This window comes from Pogonomyrmex barbatus, unplaced genomic scaffold (assembly GCF_055798465.1).
Source record: "Pogonomyrmex barbatus isolate J1 unplaced genomic scaffold, ASM5579846v1 scaffold1, whole genome shotgun sequence".
Taxonomy (NCBI): Eukaryota; Metazoa; Arthropoda; class Insecta; order Hymenoptera; family Formicidae; genus Pogonomyrmex; species Pogonomyrmex barbatus.
In genome coordinates, this window is record NW_028297098.1 from 21,983,459 (window position 1) to 22,007,967 (window position 24,509).

Consider the following 24,509-nt stretch of genomic DNA (forward strand, 5'->3'; position numbering starts at 1 on the left):
TTTAAATTGCTCTCTACACTCATTTTTCTATGCATACAAAATAAATCAGAGTTATATTACAGCTGTTTAGGATATATAAAGAAAACTATATATTATACTTCACCTTTCTATTGTTGCAAAAGAATATAACAACAGTTCTTATCATATTTAGTGACTACTATCATTATTGCTTTTCAAAAATAAGATCATTTCTGTCATATTCTTGTTATCAATAAAAATTTGATTAGAGAAACTTAATATTATAAAAAAATTATTCTATTTTATATGTAAAAACTCAATTTTATGTGTGTGTGTGTGTGTGTGTGTGTGTGTGTGTGTGTGTGTGTGTGTGTGTGTGTGTGTGTGTGTGTGTGTGTGTGTGTGTGTGTGTGTGTGTGTGTGTGTGTAATAGACATTATACACATATATTGTGCTGTGTAATATATTTAACAATTTAACACAATTTTCTAAAAAAAATGTTTGTGTTAAACGATATACTTGTGCATAATTGCACGTTTCTTCAAACTCGAACAGTGTATGTGTAACAAGCTGCAGTATTCATAAATCTAAATGGATCACAAAATCTAATCGCTAGTTCATAAATCCTCTATGAAGAAAATAGAATATATATATATCTAGACGAAATATATAATCAGAAACACAATGTGGACACACAAAGAGAGAGAAAGAGAGAGAAAGAGAGAGAAAAAGAGAGAGTTTTTATATATAAATATGTATATAATATAAATTATATATTATTCAACATATCGATCAACTGAGCTAGCTTTATTCATCACCAATTCTAACTTAGTCTGATCTAAGACACCCATAGCTTCTAAGCGAAGGTTAGTGAAAACGTATGACGTTGTATTACGCAATTAGAAGACTAACACAGGAGGCTAGAAGGACGGGAACTAATAATATATAAATATATAGACAAATTCAAATCAATACTGTTCTCCCTTGCCAGAACTAGACGTCGCATCAGGTATAACTAAAGCAACGGAACCGGCCGAAACTGAAGGGAACGAGCTAAGTTTCGACATCAGAGAGACATTAAAACTATGTAACTATGAGAAACGCACACAGATTGCCAGGAGACACAACGTGAGAGGACAAGGAGTCGAAAGGAGAGTGTAAGACTGGTCGTTTGCTGTTCAACTGTTAGCTCGACTTGTTACTGGCAGGAATTCTTTCTTTGGGTATTTGTTAGTCGCTGCTGTTCTTTCGCAGAATTCTGACTGACTCACTTGGAATTTTCGAAACCAGCTTTAGCGGTCTGAGGACCCTGAAGGAACGTAGCATACGCAGGTCGACGTCCACGTTTGTTTCGGCGAACACGGTCATCGACCTAATCCAAGGATCACTCTAGAATCTATCTGGCCAACGGATATGGCGATCGGCGTGTTTCCTTAATTCCTATAACTGGAGAAACCAGTTTGCGAACACAGACATTGCCAGAATTTCTCGAACAATTAAGCGGTGATAACGACATCACTGATATTAAAATTACATTTAATTAAACAATGCTCATTTGTCAATTATTAATACATTATATATATAATATTGTATATATTGTTTTATATAATTAGATATAATAGTACATCTCTCTCAATTTTAGAAAGAAATAATTTTACTTTATCTTGTTCTTCATCTCAAGATTTTGAAATACGTCAAAATTCTGTTATGTACCCAACATTACAAGTTTCTAATTATGCCTGCAGGACACGAAGTGTCTCGTTTAGCAATGTTAGTCAAACCGATTTCTCCAATATCTTGTTTCCTCATAGGGATGTAATTAGGGAAAGAGGTTTATTTTGTCGCTCGCTTCGGCCGCAAATTAATTAATGGGCGAAACAATGTTTGTCTCTCTCGAATAATCAATATTCATGATCTGTCCTATATTTATGTGAGTAATGTAAATGTATACAGGAGAATGCAACAATATGCTGAGTTCAAACAGAAAAATCACTTACTTTTTCATGTAAATACCGTAACGATAATATTATTCCCTTTATGGAATCTTCAATAATCAATAAAGTGAATTGACAATCTCAAGAATGCCTTCTTTCTCCAAGAATACGTGAAATGTTTAAAGATTGCTGATAGAAGAGAGTTGGAAAGGAGTCGGAAATGAAGGGAGGAATAAAGAAACGGAAATGAACGAAGAGAAAACTATATTGACAAATAAGCGTTTGACTCTCACCCGGTCACCACGACGAAGAAGTCCATAATGTTCCAGATGTTGCGCAGGTAGGAGCCGCGGTGGAGGACGAAGCCGAGGGCGAGGATCTTGAGGCTCGCCTCGACGCAGAAGATCCCGAGGAAGTAGATCTCCGTGGCCTCGAGTTTTTGTGCGAGTATGGTCTTGTCGTGCTTTGGCAGGTGCTCCTCGAGGGCGAGGACCACGCAATTGGCGATGATGGTGAGTAGGACGGCGTACTCGAAGGGCGGCCACTCGATGATGAAGCGCGTGTGCTTCCGTATGCAATTATCCTCCGAAAGAATGAACAACGATGTGGTGCCCTTGCCGCCTCCCCCACCGCCACCCGCCCCTCCGCCCTGATCCCGGCCTGGCGCCATGTCCACCAGACCAGGTACCTGAAAATGTTAATGTTCTGTTCAGAAAGTAATCATTCCTTCCTTACATCCCGAGAAAGTAATGAATTTCCAATAGCTAATAAAAGCTAAAACGAATTGAAATTTGAAAAATAATACGTATAATTTGTTTTTTTAATGTGTACCATATGACTAAAACATTTTTCGCTTCAGTCTTACTATTAATGACACCTATTCAGTCAGATATGTTTCTAATACTGTGATCTATTTTTGTGTCGTCACATTTTCCCAAGTTTTGAAATATTTTCCCGTTAAATTTTAAAAGCCTGACTGAACTTGATCGAAATAAATTATCCTTCAGTAACAAGCGATAAAGAAGTCGTATTACTGGAAAGATAATTGATTCTCCGATGATTCTAAAGCTGTCACAAACTGCAGAATCTAGACCAACTATCACGGCACTTCATATCGAGAGTAATGGAGACAAAGACGAGAATCATTGGCGCGATCGCTGTCTTACCTCCCCTCCGAAGCTAGTCCAGTCACCGAGACCACTCCTCAATCCGGCCAACCTCGACCTTCTCCCGTAATACTGACTCGCGTATCCAGGGTCCCTTTGTGCTGCCTCTTGCGCTGCTGCCAACCTGGAAACGACAGAGGAATGAAAGAGGTCGGTGGCTGGTTGCACATCGGAGCAATCCTCCGATCGGGGTTATTCGCGTGACGTACGTCAAATAATGGTACCGTGAACCGTATCGTGACTTCTACAGGCAAAACAATCGCCCGCAGATCGGTTCTATCTCAGATGAGAATAATCGAACATTGCTTTAGCCTGAAGGAGATGAAAGTTGGAATTGCGATCTACGAATTATTAGCGGGTCAATTATAACATCTTAATAAATAATTAACAAATGCAAAATAAAATAAATCAAGTTTATTAACATTTATATGGTCCTCACTAATCATCTGTTTAAAATTATTTAAACTGATGAAAATATAACACAAATTACTCAATTTAACATAAAAGTCAGTATAACTAAGATCGTTAATAAATAGAATATGACATAATAAAACTTTAGTAATTAAGCAATTCCTTGATTGAAAGATAATAATTAATTTTAATAAAAATTAGTATTTTAACTTAAAAAATTATTAGAAGAAATAAAAACTGTGATTATATCATTATCTTTTTAAGAATAGTATAGATTGCATATTGCAATTGTCCTCGTCTATTCACTAAATGTCATCTATTTTTCTATTAAGTATTAATATAAGTCTCGAAATTAAATAGTCATGTTTAATAATAAAATGCAAACGTATAGATATATATTACAAATTTTTCATACATATTTCATATATATTAAGTATAAATAACATTTAAAATATCATTTTCTTAATTTAATAAAACTTGGATGTATTTTAGCAAAAACTTCAAAGTTTCCTCTTTAAGATGCACAACATATTCGCCAGTCACCAAAAATGCACAAAGTGTGCAGAGAATTTCGACAGAATTATTCAAGCGAGTACCAGATCGCGGGCGATGGCTCAGTGGAATTGCATGAAAGAGCTCGTTAATGGCGGACGGGGGTGCATAATGCGGCGGCTCCGGCTTCAATTAAGTGCATTAGCCGAGACTTTTGCGACGGGTGCCCTGTATGTATACCTCTGGATCCTCTCTGCGCAAGAGAGAGCAAAAGAGAGAGCAGATACGTAGACCAACTGAGTGAATGAGTAAGCAAGTGAGCGAGCGAGTGAGGGAATGAGCGAGTGAGTGAGTGAGTGAGTGAGCGAGCGAGTGAGTGAGTGAGCGAGCGAGTGAGCGAGCGAGTGAGTGAGTGAGTGAGTAGCAATCAAGGCACACAGTAATGCAATAATTCATGGCAAGAATCTGCCGTCATTGCAATCCTCGCTCTCCTGTAATGCGCCAAATGCATCGGTACACGCAATAGCATTGATGACGAAATTACTGCTTGTAAAATCAATGAAGAGATCCGAAAAGAATGAGGGGATTTTGAATCGATTTAGTATCTCCGTAATAAATAGTCTTCGATATAGAAGTGATATATATAGTCTCAATTTTGGCCTAAGTATTTTACTTGAAGACAAATTTGATTAACATTTAAACTCCGTCGATATTTTATATACATTGTCAGTTATATATTCCACGGTTTATTGTGTGCTTTAAATATGCTTTATATAATACTCTTAATTAATTTTATTAATATCAATTAATTAAATTTTGTTAAGATAAATTTGATTTTATTGAGTTCTTGTTAAATAATCGTAAATTCGCATAAATAGATATACATTTCTATTTTTCATTCTTATATCGTTTTACAACAACATTTTATCAGAAACTCTAAATTTTTAAAAGGTTTCAAATATTTTGAAATAATATTACTAGAGAAATAATAAATAAAAATGTGATTAATAAAAAGTTTGAATAATTTTTAAAAAGTGCAAAAACAATTTAAATCTGGATAATTTCCCAATATCGAATATTAATGACGTGATTCAATCGAACAATCCACTCATGCTCTAAAAAAAGCTCAAAAGCTGAATTTGCACAACGTGGGAAGGAGTCTATTCTCGATCGATCGTAGCTGAATTTGGATGTTTCGTGAAAATTTGTGAAGAGTACTTGAGATTCTTTCAAAAATATCGATGTATGTTCCATTCTTTTTCTAACGCAGTCAACACAGTCAAATATGGTAAAATAAGCTAAAAATAATTCTTTTTTGCAAAGGATTTAATTGATACCATACATAAAGCAATTTTATTAATAATAAATTAAAGAATTAAAAAATAAATAAAAAGTTTCACGGAACATTGTAATAATTTAAAAGTGTTCAAACATATTCCTTGTTTTCCTTATCATACTTTCACGTTATGTCTTTGACATAAATTACTTATTACACAAATTAACAAAAGTTTAAGATTATTAAGATGAAAATTGTAATTGACGGAAGATGTATTCCAAATTAATAAAAGTATTTGTAAAGAAAAATATTTTCCTGCGATATTGCTTAGAAGCAGCTTATGCACAGAATACGATAACAGATAAAGTTCTGCGATTTGTCGCGAAATTCCATTTAGCCGAGCGGGAAACGATTCGAAGGAAAAAGTTCGTGCGCTAAGATCATTCGATTTTGTGTATGCGGAAAATCGAATAGTAGCGGATAGCAAGCGAGGAGAGTAGCGCCTGCCAATTTTATCAGTTACTTCCACCGCTCTTTTTTTCCAGCTTTACGACCCTTCTCCTTTTCTTCGGCCGTTTGCGACCGGCGACCGACAAAGTGGCGCCGGCGGGATAGGATCTCGCAAAAAAGAATTATAATGCTAGACACGACGGGATCATCAAGTTTGAAAATAAGAAGACTCGTTTTAGCAATGGTTTTGAACGAAACATCTAAAAGATCAGATATGTCGTTATATCTCCTGATGATTTGTCACTTGTTACTTAAATCCAGCCAATTTTTTCGCTCAATCAAGGATATTGAATAAACTGAATTCAGTGGAATTATAAAAAAAAAAAAATACGTATGTATTACTAATGAATTTAATTGTGTAATATTGCAAGGAAATTTATAATAATGTTCGAAAAACCTATTGAATTATTATAGATATAATTTAAAAATTATGGGTATTTCTCTTTTTCAATGCTTAGTAGAAGTATGGAATTGAGGGTGAAAAAGTTTGTGAAAACATGAAAAAAATAAACATAACGGACTATAATTATTGTCCGCATGCTTGTTCGTGTCTCAGCCTAACGTCGCTGAATTATTGAGAACAGGACAGGAATAATTGATCCAGTTTGTGGGATCAATACTACTCTCGAAAATGAACCGCCGACTCGTCCGAGTGTCCGTTTTACAAGGACGCACGTCGCGAAGTGGAGCAATATACGTAATGGAAGAATTCAATTGCGATCATAGAGATTGTTACATCAGCAACAGGTGTAATTCTTTGGCGATTAGACGGGTTTAAGTTGACCATTAATAAAGCAGCGAAATATATTCTCACCTATCTTGCCCGAAATTAGACCGATTTCATTATTTCCACCAACCATTTTGTAATAATAATCTAATTTTAACGAAATTTATGTAATAAGCACAATTATATATTTTGCTTGCAATTCTTCTTTTTCTCGACAATTACAAATTTTCAATATTAAAGTAATATTTACGGCGCCGTTCTTTTCACTTATATATATATATATATATATATAAAATAATTTTTTATTATTAATTTCGTGTTCAAATCTCCCACGTTTTCGGAATTTGATATTGTTATTGATATGACACATCTCAATTATTAGATTTCAACATATTTTCATTTATTTGCGGTTCCTCGCTCGCGAACATCGTGATCATAAAACAGACGCAGAGATGTCCTGCACTTGCAAGATGTGGATTGCCGCATGCGGACGAGAGGCTTCTCGCGAAGGTTAATCGCGATTTATGCAACAACGTTGTTGCTGCCCGTCGCTGGCGGAGTGCAGTTTTTTGTTGGTTAACAAATAACGATGGGACGCGAGTCGTGCCAAATGTTCATGTTCACCGGACGCCCCTGTTTTTCGTCGATAGTAATTAATACGTGCCGAGCGGAAGCTCGACCGAATTTTTTCCCTCCGTTCATCTGTCCGTTACTTCATAAATATTCAGTCGTGAATATTTCGGGACTGAGGAGAGCCCGCAACGTGTAAGAGGTGTAGATATAAGAGCTACTTACACAAAAACTCTAACAAGTTCAATTTCGCAAAGTCTCGTGCTTCTCAACGAGAAATTAAATTTAACATTTTAACAATTAACAATAAAATGTAAAATTGTTTTAAAAATCTTGTAATATATTTCACTTTTTTAAGCAAAGAATCTTCGAAATCATATTTATTTTAAAAAACAATTTGACGAAATAGTAATGATATTTAATTAGAAATAAACATTAAAAATCTACCGCGAGATAACAATTTCAGAATAGCCTTTGGAGAGATGACGTAAGGCCTAACTTTTAACTGTTTTCATCCCAAAACCCGTGAAAAAAGAGACGATTTATAACAATATAGCGAGATTTATAAAAGAATATAAAAAGAGCTTACTTGACGAAATGATAAGTTTGGATGTTCCAGTTCTAAGGATTAAACATTGTGTGTCTAAGAAAGAATATCGCCGTAAGAAATCAGAAGGGCAAACTGAATAAGAACTATTTTAACCGGATAAAGACTGCTGGTGATGCAATGGAGTTCGCAGAAAAGAGGAAGATTCTGATTCTTTCTAATTGAAGTAACACGATAAAAAGAAGGAGAGAATACGAGTTATAAACGTATTCAGTCAAATATCTTGGGCAACCGGTACGAAAGAAAAAGTATTTGTTCCCTTGAAATATACCTGGAGTAAAATAAATTATTCTCAAAGACTTCCGAGAGAGGATTTATGGAAGAATACTGATTCTATCTTAACCCTCCATTTCGTTGAGGATTGCGCAAAGCAAGAGTTTATTGATTTGTTATACTATTCGTTGGTAATCCGCCGCCTCGTTAATTATGTACATTTCTAATGGGAGACGAATATCTTTAACGAATGTCGATACAATAATATAAATCTAAAAAGCAGGAGCACCGTCGAACTGAAATAATAGATCAAAAGAGAAATATGATATCTTGCCTTGTTATTTAATTACAACAGTAAAAATATTAAAATTGTATAGAAATATTAAAAATTGTATTTCTTCATCAAGAAATTTCAAATTATCAAATATTATAAGTTTATATGCTGTCATGATCATTCACTATTGTATTTACAATTCCATTTCCATATAAGTTGACAATTGAAAAAAAAAAAAAAAAAAAAAAAACGACGCGTTAAATCTTCTAACTTACTTCGCCATCTGATATTAATTGCAAGTGTGACAGATTGAAGGTACCAAACTCATACGTACAATATTTATATAAGTAGCCAGCCGGCGGGCGCACCGACGAAAGAGAGGCGAAGAAACATTAAAAATAATTGACCTTCGATTCCGGATCGACGGGCAGGTAGCAACGCAACGTCCATCGCGTCGCAAGGCCGCGCCATTATTTTCCCTTTTCGCGAGAGGTGTAAATTTCTTTCAAGTGTTATCGGTCCACGCGCATGGCAAGGGTGGCTCTCGCCACGCACGGGTTCACAGACGCACGTTTTGCGAAAAAAATTTCATTTGGTAAATCCTGTGTATGTACATGTGCGTAGGTATCACACACTCGCGGCCGAAAAGCTATTCATTTCTATCGTTCAATACGAGAAAAATATCAACCCCCTCCCCCCTCCTTTTTGCTCTCGTTTAACAACGCTCCCACGTGACATAATCTTCAGCGATCGACTCGATCTCTTGGGGCGCACGTGCGTGCCCTTCGACTTATTCCGCATATAGGAGGGTAAATATCTCCCCCTTAACGAACAATATTAAATTATCACATTTAAAATGAATAATTTTTGCCACAAAAGCTGGTGTGTAAAATGTAAAATCCATATAAAATCCATATAAAATAAACGTTACCAACATCATAATTATTAAATGTTGTATTTGTAAGTCTCTTCTAACTGGTTCTAATTTGGATTTTAATAAAGCATCATATGGCTAATAAAATAATTCTTTCGTATCGTAACAAATTCACCTTTGGAGAAACGTTTTGTTAAATTTTGTCTGTTGGATTCAATCGTGATTTTATTCGATTCGTATCAACCACTCTTGCAGAGCATATATTGCATTCATATCGAATAAATCGTTATTCAATTATTATCAATTTATTTACGGCCGTACGGCCAGACTCTCTGCTATTTCATTATTAAGAGAAATTGCATCTCCGGGAGTTTGCACAGATTTCTAAATCCGTCGTAACTCCCGAGTAACCATTCTCATCTCGCGCCGTCTATTCATAACCGCGTGCAAGCCATCTTGAATTATCGGATGCCATCGTGCAACCGCTAATAGCGGTATTCGATAACGCGCCAAACACTCGGATGACAGACTCAGATGGCTCAATCGATTCAACCGTTTTCTCGCAAAACACCGCGATAACGATCATCGCCGGCGAAAGGTGTTAACGTGTGATCACCTTTAACGATTGCATCCGGGATTCGGAACAGCAAATACATATATAACGTCGGTCTTGACGACGATTCAATTTACTCAGGCTCCGAGAAATTCACCGACACATTTCGAAGCGTGTGGAAACGTAAAGGCCATCATTCTTCTCTCATCGTTTACACTTGAGTTAATTACCATATACATGCTTTTAGAGGGGTGTTGTCACCCTTGCGCGATCGTTACCGGCTCCTGTCGCCGACTCCTGAACGATGACAACGGCCAAAAATCCTAGCTACGAGAACCCCATGACGACCGTCGCGGCGCCCAGCCGGCGTCGTAACCGCCCCCACCCCGCAGCAACGAGACCCGGGCATCTCCCGACACGCGGGGGAGGGTGGCGTCAGAACGTTGCGGAGAGCGGCGTCAAGGGAAACGTTGCGGAGGGAAGCGGGCGTCCCCAGTGACGTCACGTCAGCGCCATTTCGTCCGGTGACGTCAACGACGACAACGACGACGACGACGACGACGACGACGACGACGACAACGACTACAACTACAACGACTACGACGACGACAACGACGACGACGACGACGACGACGACGGCGATGGCGACGGCAACGAAGATGACTGCCGGTTGCGTAACTATCTCTAGCCCACCTCACCTTGTACTTGTATAGCGTATGTGTAACTGATGGTATGTGTGTCGTCACGTCGTGGGCGTTTGCGTATGTGTGTGGTTTCAAGAAGGTACATTGTCGTCCGCACGTTCATGAACGTGGATAAATTAACCTTTCATCGTTTATAATTTTTCGCGCGACTTCGAAGTAAGATACCACTTATTTTCCCCCGTATCAATTTCGAAAATCGTTACAGCATCCATTTTATTTCAGTTGCAGTTGAATCGTCTGGCGGAAAGAAATAGCAGATAACTCTATCTCCGTTTAAGAATAAGTCACAGTTACGCCGCGAATATCCAATCGCTGAGCTCTGTAATAATGCAAGAAACACAAAGAGAAAGGTAGAGAGACTCTCTTGAATATCTTATTATATTTCCAATAAAAATTAAATTAAGATTGCCCGAGTTAAAAAAAACAATTGTCAAACCATTCACACTTCTTATTTTATTTTACATTAATTTTCTATATAATTTATATATATATATATATAAATAATTATTTTTTACAATATTTTTTATTAATAGAATAAATAATTTATATATATGTTTGAAATTATTGATTTTATTATAAATGGAGTAGAAAATTTTTCATTAAATATCTTACATTTTACTACTAATTTTTTCTTATAAATACAACTGAATGAGCGATAGATTGGTTTCCTAATAGGTGAATTGCGTCGGGGATTCATTTCTCTGGGCATGTAAGATCGTTAAACTCATCATCTGGACATATACGACTCTCTCGTGCACAAACTTTACTCCAATCTGATTATGAATAGTGTACCCTGGATCCTATGAATACAACTCTTAGCGGAAGGTGCAAGCAAACGCATTTTATGTTAACGTAAAAATACGAATCAACAATTTTTTTGTGTTTTATATGAATAAACCTTCATAAATTTTTTTTCCTAAATAAAAGCTAGTCATGTAGACTATTTTGCTTCGTTGACTTCTCTAACTTGTATATTTAAACACGTGTCTTTTTAATAATTCTTCGTTTTAACATTTGTTTAAAAAAAAAAGGATTAAAAATTAAACGTAAATTAGGGCATATCATTCGCGCTAAAAATTATTTCGCAATGCATCTGTCATTTCCAAAAAATTTTGACATTTTATTTTACATTCTAGAAAATCGTTATTGACCATTATTAAGCAAAAATCATTAATCTGCAAAATTGACATACTCGCGAGTTTATGGACGATACATGTGTCCTCTCAAGTATGCAGATTGTGGTATGTCGACAGAATGCTTCTGTAATCGAACGCGTCTCGATCATGGCCACGATCGAGTGGCACGCCACGTTTGATTTGACGTCAAATGATTAATACAAATTACAAGTGTTGGATAGACCGAAAAATACCCAGGAAAGGACAACAGATGAGAAAAAGATAGAGAAAAAGAGAGAGACTTATATCACAAATGCTTCGATTCAAATAAAAAAGAAAAAAAAAATATCTTATTCAATAGAAAAATGTGATAATTTTTTTATTTATAATTTAATATTTTAAAGTAATATTTTTTTCATTTTTATTTCTAGTGATATCAAATTAACACTAAGTGTGTATTTAACATTAAAAGCTAATAAACGTTGCATAATTTTCTGCATGGAAGAAGTCATCGATATATTTAAGAATTATATTACAAGTTTCGTATTTGTTGAGAAAATATAATAAAACGTCAATTTCGATTAAAAATTTCGCGTGATGCAGCTTGGACTTCTTCGTCAACAATGCAAACGCAAAGTGGCTGGAGGTATTAGCCGGGATAATTGACGGGAATCAAGTCGAGAGGCAGGCGACTTCCACGATGCGAAATGAAAGTTTTTCCGCCCGATGAATCCTACGAAAGGCCCGCCGAGGATATCCATCCCGTGAAGTCATAAGTGAGACAGGTACGTGACACACGCTCGAGAGTACAGCAGGATGACATCCACGACGGATCGTGCAAGACGATAAATTACCCATCGAGGGGGAGGGGGTGAAAACGGCACGCCCAGGACATTTACTCGCAAAACGCGTCTTACCTCATCTCTCACCTCGGTACATTCACCTCTCGAACGAAGAAAAGAAACAGGCGCGAATATCTATCTTTTACACCTTTTCTCAGTCGAGATCTAGGGTACATCCGGTTCTTGAATTCGTAAGAGGATGGAATTATTCGCTTTGCGTAGTCTCACAGATGAGTTCGCTAAGCTGAAAAGCGGTAGCTATACGGGAACGCAGTTTTACTACTTTCCCGTGTATTATGATGAATATGAGTTCTGGCTGGGCTGAAAGGTACGAATTTTCCTAGACCAAAACGGAGCTAAATTGAATTGTGTCAACCTACTTTTGCCGTGAGTGAAATAAGGAGCTGCAGATACCGCTGCAGAGACTCCTGTCTGCCTAATATATTAAATTACTACTGAAACGTTGCGTAGAACAATTTGCGCGTACGCGCGCCGCTTCCATCATTTTTCCACCGTTTCTCGATTATTCGCGGAGAACGTTAAATTTGGAGAAAATTTTCCCAACAACTACATTGCTATGAAACGCTAAAGATGCATCGTGGTAAAAATTCACCAGCAATCTAGAGAGCGAGGTTTCACCCTCAAGTGTTACATTACTTTCTCATTTTAACTATTCTCGCAGATGCACCCGTCAATGCGTCATCCCGGACGCTCTATTGATTGTAAACGCAAGCTAAAAAACGCTCGCTAATAACGAGCACCCAACGGCTGACGTAACCCGACGCTTTCTGGCGGCAAATAGATCGAAAGGTAATTTCGCTGGAGCATGTAGGCGGCTATTATGGCTGGATACCTCTCCTCTGTTGGCCTTCCATCCTCTTTCACATATTTACCCACATGCCCCCATGCGTTTACACGCAGCTATAACGGCGAGGACGGTGCTATTAGCGCTATTTATTAGTTCGTAAGCTCGTATTAGGCTCGTTCAGATGACTCCCGGTCTTCTAATCAATGATCTCCCTTTTATTCCTTTTTACAGGAAATCATCATCAATTATTCTTCCATCGCGAATTGTTTGCCGATGATTATATTAGTGTTTCATTCAATGTTATTATATTAGATACCGAGTATTACTTAATAATTTGTGTATATAAATTTTTTAACACGCGAATGATGCTTTATTAGCGTCATTTATGTGCTCATAAGTCTGGGCACATGAAGCTTGTCCTTCTGACCTTCAGCCTTTCAAGGGTGCAATAGTTTTTCTTCCGTTATGTCCTGTAACCACCTCATTATATTTCTACCCTTCATTATTTATCAAATGATTATTAAGTACTTATTATTACATTATTATCAAGCTTTATTGACTCGTTTATTAAAAATAAATTAAAATACAATTTTGTAAAAAATAATAAAAAATTATTTGTTAATAAAATAAAAATTTTTAATAATTATATGTAAATTTATTTTAATAATTATATGTAATTTTTATTCATATTTATATTAACAAAGATAAATTTTGACTAAACTTTAGTAAAGATTTTAATTACTAAATAATATCGAAATAAAATTTGTATAAAAAGATATGTTTTAATTACATTCTACACTATTTTATCAAGATTATGTATTACTAAATCCAACAAAATATTTCAAAATGAATTAATATGTATTTTAATTTTAACGTAATAATGTATTAATAAATTCAATGTAAAAAAAAAGAAGATTAAATTTGAATATAATTTGTTAATTTTATTTCTATATTTGAGTTATATATTTTGGTTTCAGATTTTCCTAAGTTTTTTTTTTTTTTAAATCGAATAAATTACTTTATCAATAATTATAAATAATTAATAATAATCAAGTCTTCAGTAGCTTTGGCAACACATTTTTGGATTGAGATTTTAATACTTCGCAGAATAGTGCATTTCTTGCAGTTCCGCGAAAACTATAAAAAAAATTAACAAAGAGAGCTCGACAGCAGAAGAAAGAACTTCAGTGTTTTCGCGAATAACGGCCGAGCAAATATTTGCGTCAATCGTAAATTGCGGTGATTGGAAATCGCAACCGGTCGCAATCAGGGTGTTTTTCTGATCAATCGACTGCTAGGCTGCGAACGAACGATTCAAGGCTTCACAATTTCTCATCAGTCACAAATCGAAGCCGCATAGATGTGCGAATCGCTATATTAATCAAGATTTATATAATAGAAAATTTAAAAGATATAATAAGATATAATACTTCCGAAGGTTTTTTTCTATTCTATAAAAAAGAAATCATAAATTATAACAAAAATAAACAATAGAAAAAATTTACAAAACCTTTGTAAACATTTTTTTTAATTATGACCTTATAAATTTAACAATTTTTTATTTTCTCAGATAAAAGAGTTGTTTAAATTTTTCTAAAACACTTTTAATTGTTTGCTTTATAAGAATATAAATGCAATGCTAAATAACATATAAATATCACATTACTTTTTGCTATAAAAATTATTTCTGGAAGATTGATTTATAAATTACAAATTTTCTAAATTTTAGGGAAAAAATAAACAATTTATTATAAAATTATAAACAAACTTTCATTTATCTGGTAAAGAAAAAATTTAATTGCCGTAAAATCGTTGATTTATATATATAATGTCTGTGAGAATAGGGAGAATAGGGAGTTAAAAACAGGGAATATAAGAATATACTGTTTTAAAAAGTTCGAAGGATCTATATTGAACAAGGTTTATCTCTCCGAAAATTAATCAAAGACAAAGACGAGGGAATCGAAGGAAACACGGTCGCGATACGAGTTGTCAGAATAAAGCGGATATCGTGTTGGCAACTACTCAAATCGTTATCTTTCCCAAAGATACAGAAAGAAAGCTGCATGTGAGTAAAGAAGCGTATGCGCACGCGCGCATGAGTGTATGTGTAAAGGAGTCATAACACCATCAAATTGAAGACGCAAGGGGAGAGACGTGGGGGCAGAAGAGGAGACGTACTATAAATATATGCGAATGCCTGGCGCCTGCGTTGCTATGAAACACTTGATGATTTTAACAAGATTTCATACGTAGAAATGAGGTCACTTGTTATGTCAATATTATTTGCAACTATTTAGATAACTATTTAAATAACGTGAAAGAAAAAGAGAATATTATATAATAAATACCTAAAAATTCGTCCAAAAATTAATTTAAGAATCCTTCGGTACTTTGGCATAGCTGAAGACGATGTCCTTAAACGATGTCTCAGATCAATAAAATTGGCCACTGAATCATAATAATTTTCTTCAAAAAAAAAAAAAAGTGGACAGAAAGAATGAAACTTATGTTAGCGAGAGATCCGACATCTGAGACGGCTGACTCAATACTGATGCTGCTACTGGCCCGCAAGTAGTGGATGCAGTTAAGCGTTCCAACCTCGTATAGATTTCGTGGATGACAAGCTAAGATTTTCCGTTTAAACGAAAACAAAGAACAGAGAGATACTCTACTTTCTTTATAATAAAAAGAAATCTTAATGTATACGATAAACGATTAATTTTGACTAATATGAAAGGGAAATTCTCGAGGCCTGCAGTGTCATTATGACAAATTTGCGCATTGCAATCGGTGCATTATTCCTTCATTCAGCAATAAGGGATGTTTCCGCAGAATTGAAAGATCAATTAAAATGTACCGGTCGTTCCACGAATTTAGCGGCGTACACCTCGCGATGATAGCATCAATGAATGACTAGCACACGCGATTACGGAAAGGTAGTCGAAGCCTTCCTAGAAGAGTTCCATTGATACCAAGACCAGATTGGAGGCGATACACCCGCGTTTCCCCGAAACGAATCTCGAAATTGGGGCATGCGGATTTTATTATGCGCTATATGTACATAGGTGTGTGTGTGTGTGTGTGTGTGTGTGTACGGGCGTGCAATTCCTGAGAATTCGCGGCCCGATGTCGTCGAAGTCAATGGAAGGGTGAAGTCACCGTTTCTGTGAATTGCCGCCGACGAGCTGAATAAACCTTGTAACCTGTAACTCGAGCGTGTCATACCCCCTTCTCTCGGCTTACCGGAGCCACGTGTTTCTGACATTTCGGAAGCTAACCTGATTAAGCTAGTTTCTGAGAACGTTTTAAATGCGTTGCCATACACCTACGACATTTCGCAAGTGTCCCAAGCGTACCATGAATTTTCACTCCGCTACAAATAATATATCATTGTAAAATTATAAAATGTAAACTATGAAGCGTCCAGAAAGGGAAACACGATTCTACTTTTAATACAAATTAAAAGATTGGTCTCTTATGGAATTTTTTTATGTTTTATGTATAGAGATGTGTTGATGGAAATAAAAATTTATTTTCATTATTAGTCCAATTGCGTACGTACGAATTGAATACATACAATGTAATGTAATTTTGATATTAATCTACCCTCTTTAATTTTCTTCGGCTTAACTGAAAAGTAATTTCATATTTTACTTTACTTTAGCATTTCACTTTCATCGAATTTCCTACGCATTCTGGATGACCTATTTAAAATAATACTTGGCTAAGATCTGAGAATTTTACGGTTCACATAACAATTGCTCATGTTTTCTACATACGATTATTAATGATGTTGCCGAGTATCAGTACTTTGTTCTCTTTCATTTATTATTCCGCGTTATTCCACGAATTATCGATTAGACAAGCAATCAATGATAAACAATGAACCCTAAATATTAGCTGAACATTAATGACTTACTAATAATTTTGCAAAGAAATATATAAAATCTAGATAACTCGAATAATAAAAGTAAAATATATATTTTATCAAATCTTGATATAAACATATTTAATGAAATGTTGTTGTATCTGTCATAACATATTTTTTGAACATGAAAAATCATGACTGCCAACTAAAATATTTAATTTATTTATCAACTAAAACTAAGGGATCTAATATACTCTGGTAAATTAAATTTCACAAGCATTAAATAAGTAACAAATTTTATTTTTCAAGATATTCGTAATCTTATACTCTCGCACGCGCGGACGGAAATTTAATTTCAGATTTAATTAGCAAGATATTCGATGTTGGAGATTAGGGAGTTTGAAACTAAAATGATGGAGTTTCCGCATTTTCGCTAAGCAGAAATGGACCAGACAAGCCTATCAAGAAGACATTTCTGTTACTACATCTCATACACATTATCGGCAAATAAATATAAATATGATGCTGAATTCTATCAGAATTCAGTCTTTCAATTAATTTTAATTGTCTAGAAAAAATCTTAAAAAATTATTCCTATAATTCTTTTATAATTATACTTTAAAAATATTTCTTTTACAAATTATTAGGCAGGATACGCGCAAATAATTTATTATATTTATAAAATGTTTAACCAATGATATCTATATTATTATACATTATAGTCACTCATTATTCTACATTGTCAAAATTCACTGTCATATTATTGTTTCTTCTATTGTTTCTATTATTATTTTCACGCATATTATATTATTATATTATTCTGTATTATATTATTCTATATTGTATATTGTCTTATTGTATTATATCATACTATATTGTATTATTTATTCTATATTGCCTTATTGTATTATATTAGTCTATATTATTATTATTATTATTATTATTATATTATTCTGGATATAATATTCATATTTCCATAATTTTCAACAATGTCAGAGCGGGCCGAGCGATGGGTTTAGCAGCGGTTTCAGGCTAAACCACCGCTTTCTCCGATGACATGTGCTCTGATGAACCCACTCAAACCCTGACGCCGTCATCCGTCATCGTGATTGGCTCGAAGTAGCCGTGAGTACTTCGAGTGGCATCCGTCCGGAATCGGAGATGCGAGCCGCGCGTCGAAAACGCGCGGCCTCCCCAAGTTAACTATTAATTAGCGGCGCTATCTCGTTACGAATAAATCTCACGAACGCGCCGATCCAGCGCTACATGCGGACAGAATCCCACTCGCCGCTCGGTGCATGGCGGGCCTTGAACTATAACATTTCGTCGGGAAACGATGTAGCTTACATTCGGCCTCGAGTTGTCCGTGATAATTGAAGAGGAAAACTGTCCGTCTCCGTGGGACACGCGCGCCAACATACGTGATTGGCATACGAAGCGATTCTGCAAATTCTCTTAACAACACAACCGACTTTATTTACTACATTTTTCTCCTTTATTTGTCTCGCTTCTCTTTTTCATTATGACTCGTACAAATGCGCAAGCTATTTTATATGCATTTATCTACTTATATTTCTATCTTGTTGATTTTATAGCACTTTATTATTCTCAAGCGATACGTCGCGTCAGACGTTGATCCACTTGATTTAAAGTATGACTGGCACTATTTTCCGTCGCGTGTCCATAATCCACCATTGACAGGCTATCTCTTATTTGCATCCTCCATGCCTATATTCACTATTTATTTTTCTAATATCTAATACTGAATTTCTTGCATCCAAATCCGGCGAATTGTCATCGGTGTTCAGAATGTTAATCCTAGGCAAAAAATTTCGTTCCCCCCCCCCTCCCTCAGACGGAAATTTCGAGAAAAAGACACACGTTCTAGTTCTTTTTCCCGTGTGTGATTCCTCTCCATTGAGGTATTTACCGTGCGACGAGCAGCTCATTTCCTTACGTCGCTCCAAGCTTAATAAATCAGGGGAGGTGTCCTTGTCAATAGTAAGGTCAGTCGGGGCGACTTCGCGTCTCCAACATTTGCCAAGTACGAGATGACGATAGCGACGAACGCAGTAAAAGCGAAGGAGATAGAAGATATTATGGAAAGAGAGAGAGACTCAGACTTCTCTCCCTCTCGGACGTCGGGTCAGAATGTACGCAGAAAGAAAGCACGCACTCATACGCACCCATACACGCATACACGAACCAAAGTAATCGTGAATAAACAAAGATTAGCCATACGGAAAGTTTAAGTATTTCTAATTCACAAGAACTGGCGATCTTAAGAGTAGAGATAATTTAACAAAAGGAATGAGCGACTAGAGCATTTTATTAAATCTTTTATTAAATAATTTTCTTCTTACCATTTTTTTTTTTTTTCAAAAAATCTAATTAACATATGTGTTAAATGTATTAAAATTAAACAAAGTAAATCAGTGAATCCAAAACAATATATGGATAATTAGATAATTATTTCAATCATAATTACGCAAAGATATATTTGAATAAACTCCTATTTTAAATGTAAGAAGGAAATCAGAGACTGCTAATAATTTAATTAACTATATAAAATTGCCAATAGTTTCATTAACAATGTTAATAATTAATAAATTTGTATTATTATTTCCTATTAAATATCTCAATAAGGATAATAGACGTACTCGTTCATTGGTGATAATGATTTATTTCTATTCGCGTTTCTCTCTCGAAACCACATGTCGGTCGCTAATGCCAGGAATGGAACGCTATTCATAGGAATGAAAAAAATGGCTATCGGATGACATCTTCTCATCAAATGCCGTTCAATTTCCGCGACGCATGCAATAATTCAAGAAGATTTAGCCGCGGGACTGTAATTTAAACCGTCCACTCGTCCACCTACGCCGCTAAGTACCGAAAAGCATCCGGGAGCAGATCGAAGAGTCACGCCACCCGGGCGCTGTATTTGATTACAGCGCTTTCCTACCTACGCTACGCCCGCTTGACGGGGAAATGTCAGGTCGTGAAAAAAAAAAAAGTCATATTTCCAGTGTAAACTGCATTAAATCGAGTGCGATACAAACGCTACGCTCGGGGAATGTAGGCGTCTTCGAAAAAGCTTCGGAAAACACGTACGCAAGCTGGAAGCGACATGTGCACGCGACTATTCTCGATTGTTGTTGTATTCTACTTCCATAATGATAATTACCGTGCTCTGCCATTTACGTCTCATTATCCGTTAACCAAAAGTTGCAGCGCGGCTGAAAATTCATTCGCGAGACAAATGCAATTTTTATGTTATAATTAATATTCGCACGAGCGTATATTAAGTGCAAGTGCAAATTGCAAAATCGTTTTTAACATATTGTTAGTAATAATAATAATTAACAGAGAGGCATGTATGTATCGAGTATATAGTTCCGTAAGGATAAAGCCCTCTTATGTCGTAAATGTAAATTATACTTTTTAATTGCATAGAATGTCATTATGATTAATAACAATAATTTTTTCTGTAATTTGTCTGTTGTATTATATAAAATTTTCATTACTAGTCAAATTATATATTCGTCGAAGAAGTTCTATGTTAGACTTCTTCACGTCAGCATTGACGTTTACTCGGAAACGGCGCGACCAATTGCGTTAGCCAAATTAAATGGCGTTATCCGAGATGTTAAAAGTAGATTAGTGAATGATAACACGACGGGCCCATAAAAGTGTCCTGCCACTGCCTAACCCTAAGGGAATTCAGGAGCCTCATTACGAGTGATTATAAGGCGTATGCACGCATAGCGCTTACAGCGTGATTCATAAAGAGAAAAAAAACTTTTATTCTATCGATCTAACCAGTAACCTTTAGGACGAGTGGTGTTCTCGAAAAAGAAACAGATTCACTCCTGTCGCTCCTACTGTGTCACGCATGTAAGTAAACTATTGTATTTCACACATGGTTCTATTCTATCCTATGGTTCCATTCCACATATTCGAAAATACTTTAAAAATAAGATAAAAATAAGATAAAAAGAAAACGATATTTTATATACAAGAAAAGTTTAATGTATAATTATTTATGATAATGCCGCGAAAAGTATTATCTGCGATGAAGCCTACGCATGTCTATAAAAAAGATGATGTATATTCAAAATGCTTTACATACGGTGTCTAAAAAGAAAATGATATTTTTTTTAGATCTATGAAGAATAATTGTTGGTTAAGATATATCTTTGCCTTTAATAATAAATGCTTAAATTTAATAATAGGTTTTTTTTTTTTTAATCACACTGTATTGTTTGACGAGCATCAGAATTACGGAAAAACCGTACCGTTAATACAAATGCATCACTCTTTTATGCATTCGTCGAAAGGCTGTTGAAACATTTACTTTATATATTCGTAATAAATGTTGCTATTTGTTCTTAGAATTTTCCTCATACATCTTTCATACGTTTCTCAAAAATTAGAAAACAATAGAGAACAATAGAGAACAATCATCAAAAAAATGATTTTTTTTTAATCAGTTGTTTTTAATATCTCGGAAATAAAATCTTTTTTTACAAGCTTAAAAAATTAAATTTGCAGATTATAATAATTCAAGCTTAGATATACGATTCGTTTATCTCTTAGAAAATTTATAAAAGTAATCACATAAAAGATTAGGAGTCAGAAATCGCGCAATATCTAATTAAATTTTACTAATTATCGTAAATAATATTTTATACAATATTTGCTTAAGTATAATTATTATTTAAATTACGTAATGTGGTTTATCAAATGCGTCTGTTATCAAACGGCTGAAGGCAGGTATACCAGCGGAGCAAGTAGGTAACTATATATCTATTGATCGTTCATTCATGTGCCGCCCTTTCGTCCTCTTAGCCCCTCGTTGCCCCATCGAACGACTTGTATCCCTCCCTTCCATCTATCTACCGCCATTTCTACCACCCCTGTCGTGAACGACGTCCACCATCGCGATTCCATCGGCGTCGCCGTTGTTGTTGCCACCGACGTCGCCGTCGCCATCGTCAGTACCGGCTTTGGAAATGAGATCGAGACAAACCCAGTTCTTTACGACATCAAAGCAAAAGCACCATTTCTCCCATTGAAAAACAACACATAGCTATTTCAACATTATTTTAACTTTCCTGAGCATCCATAGTGCAAGTTCGTTGTATCTTACATGATTTTTATCTGCCAACGGAGATTTCTCTCAGAAATAATATTTATCTTGTTGGTGATATGAAGAATTATATAAAACAATATTTGATAATAGCTCTCTGGGTTCCGCACATTTTATTTCAAGAAGGAAATATTAGAAGGTGATTTCGAAAAAGTTTTAAGAGTTGTTACACATCTGTATAATTTTGTATGTCAATTAGGTGTTAAATAATTTTTCTGGAAATTGTTATTAAATTATTGTCTCAGTTTCTTTAACTTTTCTTCGAAAGGATTTCATCAGCGTTAAGAAGAAAGTTGGATGACCGCGTTAAAAAAATGTAGTTCAAGACATTTATATTTGATAAGGCGTTGGTCGCCGTCCTAACTTACAATTAGAGAAAGAGTCGGGCCTACCAACTGAAAATCCATCCCTATGATGCTCCTCACGTGGCGCTTAGGTACCCCCACGCCTGCCAAGCTCTAAAAGCGTCTGAATGATCGTGATTTATATAGATAAACACGCTTCAAAAGCACACAACTTTTTATCAGAGTTGAGAAAATGACTTTTGTTAAAAAATTCGTTATTGTTATTCGTTGCCTATTGAAAAAAGTAACTTGCCGTTATCTGAGAAATAATAAATTTTTATTAATTTTTCATTATTTTTTTCCAAATTTCAAAAATCTTCTTTTTAGAAGTCACTCTACATGTAACAAAATAACGATAGAGATAATATTTACATTCGTTACTCGAACAATGTAAATATAATGTCGCTAAATTCGATGAAAAAAAAAAAAAATAATTCTAACAATAACGACGTTACAAGTAATATGTTACACCCCAATTCTGCATTTTAGATGCTATTAATTTTTACTTCATCATTCTATAAATGATGTTATTTTGATATCAGAATGTAAAAGAAATTTTTTTCATCACCGGTTAATATGTTCAAACTTTTAAATCATTAATAAATTGTAATTATCTAATATGTTTTTAGAAGTTTAATAAAATAATTATATATGCAGTGACAATTGAAGAATATTGCTGAAAATAAAGATAGATAAAAATACATATTATATAATAACAGAAAAATAAAATTATTTAAATATTATACTACAGAAAAAAATTTGTTTATTGTACAGAGTTTTTTATTAATATGTGTCAAAAAGAACATCCATTTATAAATAAATAATAATCCGTATATAAATTTAATTAAAAAGAAATGTAAAGATATCGAAAATTTTAGCTAATTTTATGACAGTAATATAAATTCAGAAGATCTCCCAATAAATAAAGGTAGTAATTTCCACCAAAAAAGCCAGTTCTATGAATTTATTTATTTTTTGAAGGCACAATTACAATTATTAACATTAATATGTATATTTAATCATTTTTTCAAGAGTTCCTCGATTAATATACAAAATCAGATTTTCAATATTTCAAAAATGTACGTTATAAAACTATGTAATCAATTGAATGAACCATTTTTTACATAACAATATTCAATTCATTTTATTGCGTCCATTATGAAATAACAGCTATTTACATTTCAGCTTCTTACATTTCAGCAGTTTTTCAATTGTCATTCTGCGCGCGCACACACACAGAGAACGATAAAGCTCAGCATCGTGCAATCATATATGTTTTCACGTTTTGCTGTTTATACCGTCATGTTTCCCTTAACGGTGGGATTATCGTGGCATGGAAATTATCGAATTGCGACACGACAATGCACGGAAAGCGGGTCGGTCGACGTTGCGCCAGAAATTGATTTATCGCGCTCGTGAGAGTCGCGACGCGGCGCGTCGCGTTGCGTCGTGTCGCATCGCATTCGCCTTCTAATCTCATCGTTCGCGAACGCGATTGGCTTCTTTCGCGGACAAACGATTTCGAGGTATATGCGTGCCGGGGAGACCGATCGATCGGATCGGGAGACCGGGATGGTACACGAGGGAACACGATTACGGGAGAGAAGAAACGACCGTCCGGCACGATTCCCAGGCCATCCTTGATGAAAATTACATAAGGTCGGCGTTTATATGATAAAAGGACCAGTCAACGTCTAATAAATTAATCCGGACAAAAGTGAAATTAAAATTTTATACACATGATGGTTGGTCATTGACAAAGCTATCAAATAATATACGAGATATCCTAAAATAATGGGAATTTAAATATAAAGTAATGACAAAGTTATCGATTAAAATAAATTAATATGAGAAAAGTGAAAGAAGCAACATTAAGATTTTATTAAAAAATAATTAGATCTTAATAGAGTCATATGTCATATTTACAATACTGTATTACAGTAGTAAAGAAAGATTAGAAAGAAAAGAAATATTAAAGAAAGAAATACATATTAAAAATAAGTATTGGAGATAAAGGATTAGAGATTAAGGAAATAAATATAAAAAAACGTTTCTTAAAATAAATTATTTTTTAATACATAATCTTAAACTCGGTAAAATTAAAAAAG

General features: G+C 34.9%; 1 protein-coding gene across 29 annotated transcripts in view; it reads right to left on the minus strand.

The window, feature by feature from the left end:
- cac (calcium voltage-gated channel subunit cacophony) overlaps positions 1–24,509 on the minus strand; it is a 167,471-nt gene that overhangs the window by 58,378 nt on the left and 84,584 nt on the right. For 27 of the 29 annotated variants that reach the window (XM_089082011.1, XM_089082028.1, XM_089082066.1 and 24 more), the window contains exons 3-4: positions 3,059–3,182; positions 2,186–2,580 (exon numbers count right to left, since the gene is read on the minus strand). In XM_089082011.1, coding sequence (XP_088938137.1) covers positions 2,186–2,580; positions 3,059–3,182 — 519 coding nt within the window. Of the gene's footprint in view, positions 1–1,229; positions 1,331–2,185; positions 2,581–3,058; positions 3,183–24,509 lie in introns of all 29 variants that reach the window. The other 2 variants (XM_089082013.1, XM_089082146.1) reach the window with 1 other exon arrangement.